Consider the following 8,488-nt stretch of genomic DNA (forward strand, 5'->3'; position numbering starts at 1 on the left):
CTCGCAATCATTTCTATCTACCCACCCATCGATTACTCCCATGCAACGTAGCTGTTCAATCGATCTTAAACGATGCTCTTCTGGTTCGATCCGGGTTGTTGGTCACGATCCTTGCAGACATTATTTTTTTTTATTTTTTTATAGCATTTTCAATGTGGTAGCGGCTCCTTCCTTCCATTCCGCGTGGATTTCTGGTTTACTAGCATTATGGATACCACACGTAGCTGGATAGTAGTCTGCCATTGCTATGGGGAAACGGTCCGGGCGGGATTCGATCTCCGGTTGTTTGTGCTTGTGCCGATTCTACTTCGTCCACAGAACCGCTTCCGGCTTTCAAAACCAGCCGACTTTGATCCGACGGGTTCAAGGCACTCCTATCGCTACACAGAAATTTCTTGTAAATTTCGTTGAACACATAGTCATTCACAAGTTTCGTTGTTAAAGGCATTTTTTTTTTTGTTCGGTCATATTCTGGATCACTTAGCAATACGACCTCTAAGCCGGCCGTTATTAATAATAATAATAATAAATGGCTCAGCTGTCAATGGGGCGCTTTGACGTATCGGTATGGCAGTCAGATTCGCAAAACAAGAACGTGTAGAAGCCGCTTCATAAATTTGTCAAAAAATTCTGTGTTGACATCCAACAGAGTTTAGGTAAGCTGGGTGATTTTGTCTTGCTTTCCTTCTAAAATACTGATTGCAATCATTCCGATCCTGAAGAATTGGCACTACCGTGACTGATCGCTGTATTCGACCGATATAAACATGGATCTGTTGGATTCAATACTAGGTGCAATGGATAAACCACCAGTAAAAGACAAAAATAAATCGCAGATGTACGAAAGTAAGTCAACACTTGAACACCTGAGATGGGAAACTATCGATGTTTCAAAGAGGCCCGACGGCTGGGTGCTGGTTGCATTAACTTTTACATGTATTTTTTTCATTCGAGCAGAACAAAAGCAGCAGTATGAAACTCAGAAAAATAAGCAACGGGAAGAACTGAATCGCTTTCGATCGTATGTGGAAGAGCGATTGGGGCGTTTCGTGAAAGATGATAATCGGCATTACATGGAATTTCAGCCGCTGGACCAGGTGCATCGCTCCATCGTGTAAATAGACCATCGGTTAGCGGATGCTGTGATACAATGCTCATATGTTTGTTTTACACGACACGACTCTAGGCACGACATTGCCGAAACGGCTGGTCTCTTTGGAATGAGTTTCGGGATGGAGGGAGAACGATACATAGTGGTGTACAAGAAAGAGCATCAGCCATGCGAGGATGAAGTGAACGCTCGAAAGAATGGTGAAGCATGGAATGCCGAAACCGCACAACAATATGCAGAACGTGCCAAACTGTTGCGCTTAAAGTCCCTCGAAGACAGGGAAGCGGCTACGAAAGCGGTTGAGATCAAACCAAGCTCCAATTACAACAAAAAGTATCTGCACATTTTTGGAAATGATGCGACAACAGAAACTGCACATAAAACGGAACTCAACAGATCTTACGGATACGGTAATAGTACCAAATTAGCCTTTATTCGTAGGAAAAGCAGAAGGTAATCAAAATTACTGTTGATTTTTCAGTACCCAGCGAGAACAAAAAAGATGTGCGCTCCATTGAACAGACGATGGCGGACATTTCAGCAAAGAAGCGGTTTAAAGCTCAACACCATCAGGCGGAGCCACCTGTGCTTTAACCCACAAAACGGTGCATATTAAGATTAAGAGGCGCCAGTACACATCATCTTAATTAGTAGTAATATTAAAATAATAATACCCTTTGTTGTAGATTATCCTTGATGGATTAGCGTAAGTATTTTGAAAACACATTACCTTCTACTGTTGAATTGCCCGCCCAACATGTATTGGTCATTTATGGTTTTTGGCTCTTCAGCAAGCGGAGCGGAACATAAAAGAGAAAAAATCTACCGATGGATCAGGATTAGATTGCACATATTTCGGAATGCAAATGCAAGTAAATCCTGGTTTAGCGTTATGCTACAAATTAATTTAGTTTTTTGTGCATTTTTCTTAAATAACCAAGGTGCGCCACAAACTTCTTTCCTGCTTTCAGTTGTAGAGAGAAACTTAGCTTTAAATTCACATACATTGTTTTGTTTGCGTGAATGCATGGATAAAAGTACAATTAATAATAATGAACAGCTCTGTGTCACGTAGTTCGTACATTGAGTGAATAAAACCGATGATTGGACATGTCTTTTTTCCCCGGCGTACTGCTATCGGAGCCGGCTGGACGTCTTCCAATAATCACCGGGAAAGTTTTCCCGCCGTGCGACACGGTTGAGAGCAGCTTCTCGATCCTCAGACAATGGTCGTGCGTTTCTTGGAAATGGTCGAGCTTTGCAGCGTCCATCGCCGATATGGATGCCAACCCACGATACGCCTTACCGTTGGCGTCGACCATTTTGATCTCATCGTTTGCCGAACTTTGAACAATTTTGGTATCTATTTGAAAACACACAGAAAGAGAGAGAGAGAGAGAGGGATACAACATTACATGATTTCTTCTCCATGCAGATTTGCACATCGATATGTATATGTTTACGCACCATCGTAGAACATCACTTCATAATCTCGCATAGTCTCCATCAGTTGACACTTGGCCTTTTCGCTGTACAGAGTAATTTTTGGCGTTTTGGCCTTGACCATATTTACGAAGCGTGCAGCATACATGTACTTTTTCCAATGCTTTTCGGGAATCTCTTCATAGTTGTAAATTTGATCCACACCCCTGGAGGGCAAATCTGGCGGCTCATTTTTAATGGCCACCCCACGACTACCATCCGGCTGGTACAACATAAATCTTAGCCCGTCGCCCGATATGCGACACACATCTACCACGCGATCCTCTTGATTCCGACCTCTGGGTTTGAGAAACTCTAGGACGACCTCGCCACTCTCGGCGACAATCGATAAAATTACGTACTTTGTCCGATTCCGTGTAGGTAGCAGACGCAACGTATCGAAACGAGCTGGCAATCGAACGTTTGCTCCCGAAGGATCTTTGAGCGCCACGGGCGTATTATTATTCTGGTGCCTGCTCAAACTATCCTGCGTCTGTACTATGCTTGTCGCTGCTGTTGCTTTTTGCAACATGTAGTACTGAAATGGTTCGAATTTAACATTTAGTTTAGAGCTCTTAAAGAAACCACAGTTTTATGAACAATGATTATACGTACGTGTGTTTCAGGAGCTTTTGATGATCTCGGAGTAGTGAATGCGTGATGTTCGAAGGAATTTGGTGTGTTTGTTATTTGCGCACCCGTTCTGTTCTCCGTCGCGTCCGTTGCGGATTTGGACGAGCTTAGCAAAGGTACACATCCGTCCCGTCCGGCAATGTGTTTTGGGTTGATGTTGTATTTTTCCACTAGCTCCATGCTGTTAAACTTTTGCAGCAGTGAAATGTGAGGTTCGGGAACAAATTGGTACGACGATTCAATGCTCCCGGCTCCGTGCTGCTTTTCTCGATATCGATAGTTTGATGATGCGAATTGTTCGTGGTACAGATTCTCATTCGGTCGATTGTTGCAACTGCTATTGCTTACGGCGGCGCCAGAAAAATGCACTTGAAACAAATCCGATTTACTTCCACTGTTGCTTGAAATTGTGCCCATGCCACTGTCTGCGGCGGACGGGAACTTTTGATTTACACTGTTGAAAACGTACGCTTTCGCTCTACCCAAATCGTATCGGGACAGAAAGGGATGACTGAGCACTTCCTCTAGCTTGATTCGTTCGGTTGGATTTTTCTTGAGCAGTCGTTCAATAAGATCGCTCACGTCTGAAGAGAGGTGCGTCGGTAAGCTGTAGTTGGACAGTACCACCCTTGCCAACGTGGACTTGACACCGTCGGTGTCGAACGGGGGCTTTCCAACCAGGAGTGTGTACAGCATACATCCTAAGCCCCATACGTCGGCCGGTAAGCCGTGCGATGCGCGAGATGCCACTTCTGGTGATATGTAGTTCGGTGTGCCGCACAGTGTATGATGTTTCTCATCTGGCTGCATCAGTTCCGTTGCAAGCCCAAAGTCAGCAATTTTAATGTTCATATCTTTTGTGATCAACAAATTGGAAAGCGATATATCACGATGCAGTATTTGATGCGTATGCAGGTATAGCAGTCCGTCAACTACGCGCCGCAAGATCAATGCTGCTTCGTATTCACTAAAGGGCATATTTCGTTCGCGAAGAAACTGTTGCAATTCGCCGTTTTCCGCCAATTCCAGCACCAAATAAACATGCTCAAAGTCTTCGAAGAATGTGTACAGCTCCAAAATAGATGGATGCTTTAGTTTGGAATGTATGGCCACCTCCTGCCGCACACGGTTAGCCATTCCCGAAGCGTGCATCCTCTGTTTGTTGATCTAAATGAAGCAGGTGAAAAACACAACTGTTGTAAACACGGATTGGTTACACTGGTAAGCTATTTCAAGACGAATCTTACCATTTTGATCGCAACAAAACAGCCAGTCAACAGACATCTCGCTTTATAGACGCAGCCAAATCCTCCTTTCCCAAGAACCTCATACACAGCATAATCCTAGAATAGTGTAAACATTGAGCATAAAAAATAAGCAACGCACAGCACAGCCTCACATCTTATGCTTTTGTAAACAAATGGGATCGGTTCAGTCCGTTCGCATTAAACACACCTCAATCTTCTCTCCTAGCTTTCCTAGCATGGTGGCAACGAGTGAGTAAAATACTATAAATAAAACTTTAGAATTAATAAACGGAATTCACAAACAAACGAAGAAGGAGTAGTTCAGGCACGCTTGGTCGGCACAGCGACGCGCTTTGTACGTTAAAAATGCACTGTCAAAATGACAGTTACGCATTCATTTCAAACCAGAATGCACAGAACAACGGTACGCACATACTTTCAGCCATCTTGGATTTGGTTTGACATTCAGACCACTGGAACCAAAGTCTATATAGGATAGAGCCAAGGTGTATGTATTTGGAAGGTGAATTTTTGTCGATTTTACAGCCCACCATTTTAGTCGAGATATGTCAGAGCTTGTTTACAAAAACATATGGTATGGGCTACAAACATGAACAAACAGCCTCAATTCTCAGACCCTTGAGCAATTTCGCTAATTTATGGGTCATCTTCGCATATTAAGTGCTGTCCCACAGAAGATTGACGATATTTGGTTGCATTTTTCGTCAAAAAATCGCAAGCGATACCACCACCGGCGCCTCCTCCGACGCTGCCATCACTCTTCTCAATACCCTTCCCCTCGATCACCACAGAACTGTTATGTCAGGTCGAGAAATGTCAATTTGCTCTAAACAACTCTACCTTCTATATCCATATACCTTGATCCATATACCTTGAGGTAGAGTTGTTTAGAGCAAATTGACATTTCTCGACCTGACATAACAGTTCCGTGGTGATCAAGGTGTATGTATTTAGAAGGTGGATTTTTATCGATTTGACAGGGCGACATTTTAGTCAAGTTATGTCAGAGTTGGTTTACAAAAACATATGGTATGGGACTACCAACATGAACAAACAGCCTCGATTCTCAGTCCCTTGAGCAATTTCGCTAGTTTAAGGGTCATCTTCGCAGATCCAATGTTGTCCCACAGAAGATTGACGATATTTGGTTGCATTTTTCGTCAAAAAATTGCAAGCGATACCACCACCGGCGCCTCCTCCGACGCTGCCATCGCTCTTTTCAATACCCTTCCCCTTGATCACCACCAAGGTATATGGATATAGAAGGTAGAGTTGTTTAGAGCAAATTGACATTTCTTGACCTGACATAACAGTTCCGAGGTGATCAAGGGGAAGGGTATTGAGAAGAGTGACGGCAGCATCGGAGGAGGCGCCGGTGGTGGTATCGCTTGCGATTTTTTGACGAAAAATGCAACCAAATATCGTCAATCGTCTGTGGGACAACACTTAATATGCGAAGATGCCCCATAAATTAGCGAAATTGCTCAAAGGACTGAGAATCGAGGCTGTTTGTTCATGTTGGTAGCCCCATACCATATGTTTTTGTAAACAAACTCTGACATAACTCGACTAAAATGTCGCCCTGTCAAATCGATAAAAATCCACCTTCTAAATACATACACCTTGATTTAGAAGGTGGATTTTTATCGATTTGACAGGGCGACATTTTAGTCGAGTTATGTCAGAGTTTGTTTACAAAAACATATGGTATGGGGCTACCAACATGAACAAACAGCCTCGATTCTCAGTCCTTTGAGCAATTTCGCTAATTTATGGGTCATCTTCGCATATTAAGTGTTGTCCCACAGAAGATTGACGATATTTGGTTGCATTTTTCGTCAAAAAATCGCAAGCGATACCACCACCGGCGCCTCCTCCGACGCTGCCGTCACTCTTCTCAATACCCTTCCCCTTGATCACCTCGGAACTGTTATGTCAGGTCGAGAAATGTCAATTTGCTCTAAACAACTCTACCTTCTATATCTACATACCTTGATCATCACGGAACTGTTATGTCAGGTCGAGAAATGTCAATTTGCTCTAAACAACTCTACCTTCTATATCTACATACCTTGATTCCGACACCTCCTCTCAACTCACTTTGATTGAAAGTCAAAGCTGAAAACATAAACACTGAGATTCCAAAGCACAAAGCAGCATTCAAATTCAATACAGCAGTTTCACCTGGAAAATAAATAAATAAAAGTAAGTAAGATTAAGTGCATGACAATGAATCAAATTTTTATCATACTTACATAAAAAATAATAAAACGATTGATTATTTCAGCTAAAATATAATGTCGGAACCACCAAAGAAAGGGCGCCTTTTTGCACCGCAACAACTGCCTTCGGCTGTATTATGCTCGACAGGAGCGATCGTCCGTGTTTTTGGACCGCGAACGTCATCAAGACCGACGCCGGAACCGTCTCTTGCCCCCGATGCTGGTTCCATGGATATCGCTACGCGACCGGCAGGATCGGTGGAACAAAATCGACGATCGCAGCCGTCCACTAGTGCGACGCCGGTACCGGCATTTGTCCCCGCTGCAGGTTCCATGCGTGTCATTCCGCGGCCGGCAAAATCGTCTGCGACCTTGGAATCTTCTACTGCTCTCACTGCTGGTTCCGTGGATATCGCTACGCGTCCGGCAGGATCGATAGAACAAAAGCGAGGATCGCAGCCCTCAACGAAAGCGATACGTGGGATGATTCTTGTGCCTGCTAGTTCCGTGCGTGTTGTTCCACTAGCGACAATGTCGTTAAAGCGTTCGCATGGATCGCAGCTGTCCACAAGTGCGACGCCGGTACCATCGGTCATTCCCGCTGCTGGATCCGTGGATGGCATTCCGCGACCGTTAGGATCGTTTGACGAACCAATGCGAGGATCGCAGCCGACCACAAGTGCGACGCCGAAATCGTCTGTTGCTTCAGCTGCTGGTTCATGCGCGCATGACGTTGCGCGACCGGCAAAAACGACTGTCGTGCATCAAAGATCCCGTCAGCCGTCACCAAGCATGATACCGGAACCGTGTGTTTCATCACCGGGATCAACATTTCACGAAGAGCAGTCGTCAGCAAGCGGCATTCATCCGTCCACCGTATCTATTCATGTAAATAAGAACACAGAGTTAGTTCAAGCAAAAACAACTTGTCCTGGGCACGATTTTTGTTCACAATGTTTATTATTAAAACTGGTTGCCCGAACTGCCCAAACGGCTGCGGTAGTGAATGAAATTTCGGCCACAATACACCCGATGAAAGGCGTGCGACGCAATGCTGGTAGGAAAAAAATAGGTTAAACAAGGTGTAATATAAGCGCAAATGAAATAACAGTAGGCGTTGCTATGAACACAGTAGTATGGAAAACAATACGTTACCTTTTTCTGCCCGGTAATGTGCAATCCGAATGAAATATGATGATCACAAAACAGTAATACTCTTGGCGTTGTTTACACAAATGGGAAGATGCTGGAGTATCAGCCACACACACAGCTTTTTTAAAGCAATTTTTGTTATTCCACCTGAACTCCAACTGAGTTTGTTTACACATTTTTTGACACAGCGGCGTTTCGCTCGCTTTTGACGCACGCACACATTCAAAGACAGCACAGCGCATGCGCTGCAACGAGCTAAACAGCTAGTTCGCCCGAGCAAGATTGCCCCCCACGAGTTTCACCCATTTTCGCACGATTTCTACATATCCTTCACCTACAAACTGACCCGAATTGTTTGCCGGGTCTTCTCAATACCATTCCCCTCGATGACCCAGGAACTGTTATATCAGGTTGAGAAAAGTCAATTTGGTCAAACAACTCTACCTCCCATATCCATATACCTTGTTCTAAATACATACACCTTGTTTTTTATCCAAAAACTGCTGTAAACTGCAGTAAAATGTCAACTGGGAATTGGGACGATTGCTTTGATCCGTGCTGCCATGCGATGGATATTTAAAATGGCTTCCGAAAGCAGGGCATGGAACTGTCAATCAGAG

At 44.1% G+C, this 8,488-nt stretch overlaps 2 protein-coding genes across 4 annotated transcripts; one reads left to right on the plus strand and one right to left on the minus strand.

The window, feature by feature from the left end:
- The first annotated feature begins 571 nt into the window (after nt 1–571).
- LOC118510931 (sperm-associated antigen 7 homolog) lies at nt 572–2,226 on the plus strand. 2 transcript variants are annotated; one of them, XM_036053352.1, is made up of 5 exons: nt 572–656; nt 723–846; nt 958–1,114; nt 1,187–1,521; nt 1,593–2,017. In XM_036053352.1, the coding sequence occupies exons 2-5, from the start codon at nt 768–770 to the stop codon at nt 1,703–1,705; spliced, it is 684 nt and encodes a 227-aa protein (XP_035909245.1). In that variant the 5' UTR covers nt 572–656; nt 723–767; the 3' UTR covers nt 1,706–2,017. The 2 variants fall into 2 exon arrangements, with proteins under 2 accessions (XP_035909245.1, XP_035909243.1); XM_036053350.1 differs by having other exon boundaries at nt 625–846; nt 1,593–2,226.
- Nucleotides 2,002–6,887, minus strand: LOC118510929 (serine/threonine-protein kinase PLK4). 2 transcript variants are annotated; one of them, XM_036053347.1, is made up of 6 exons: nt 6,750–6,887; nt 6,566–6,678; nt 4,474–4,569; nt 3,209–4,393; nt 2,579–3,131; nt 2,014–2,474 (listed from the first exon to the last, which is right to left on the minus strand). In XM_036053347.1, exons 2-6 carry the CDS (start codon nt 6,620–6,622, stop codon nt 2,179–2,181), a joined length of 2,187 nt encoding a protein of 728 aa, XP_035909240.1. In that variant the 5' UTR covers nt 6,623–6,678; nt 6,750–6,887; the 3' UTR covers nt 2,014–2,178. The 2 variants fall into 2 exon arrangements, with proteins under 2 accessions (XP_035909241.1, XP_035909240.1); XM_036053348.1 differs by lacking the exons at nt 6,566–6,678; nt 6,750–6,887 and adding an exon at nt 4,682–4,856 and having other exon boundaries at nt 2,002–2,474.
- Nucleotides 6,888–8,488: the final 1,601 nt, after the last annotated feature.

The sequence above is a fragment of the Anopheles stephensi genome, chromosome 3 (genome assembly GCF_013141755.1).
Source record: "Anopheles stephensi strain Indian chromosome 3, UCI_ANSTEP_V1.0, whole genome shotgun sequence".
Lineage (NCBI taxonomy): Eukaryota > Metazoa > Arthropoda > Insecta > Diptera > Culicidae > Anopheles > Anopheles stephensi.

Bases quoted from the DNA above. Each gene is read 5' to 3' on its own strand.
- LOC118510929 (XM_036053347.1), bottom strand. From the start codon at position 6,622: ATGTTTTCAGCTTTGACTTTCAATCAAAGTGAGTTGAGAGGAGGTGTC. The intron at 4,394-4,473 runs GTAAGATTCGTC...TGCTTCATTTAG, and splicing joins GTTTTGTTGCGATCAAAATG to ATCAACAAACAGAGGATGCA. The intron at 2,475-2,578 runs GTGCGTAAACAT...GTTTTCAAATAG, and splicing joins TGAAGTGATGTTCTACGATG to ATACCAAAATTGTTCAAAGT.
- LOC118510931 (XM_036053352.1), top strand. From the start codon at position 768: ATGGATCTGTTGGATTCAATACTAGGTGCAATGGATAAACCACCAGTA. The intron at 1,115-1,186 runs GTAAATAGACCA...ACACGACTCTAG, and splicing joins CAGGTGCATCGCTCCATCGT to GCACGACATTGCCGAAACGG. The intron at 1,522-1,592 runs GTAATAGTACCA...TTGATTTTTCAG, and splicing joins CAACAGATCTTACGGATACG to TACCCAGCGAGAACAAAAAA.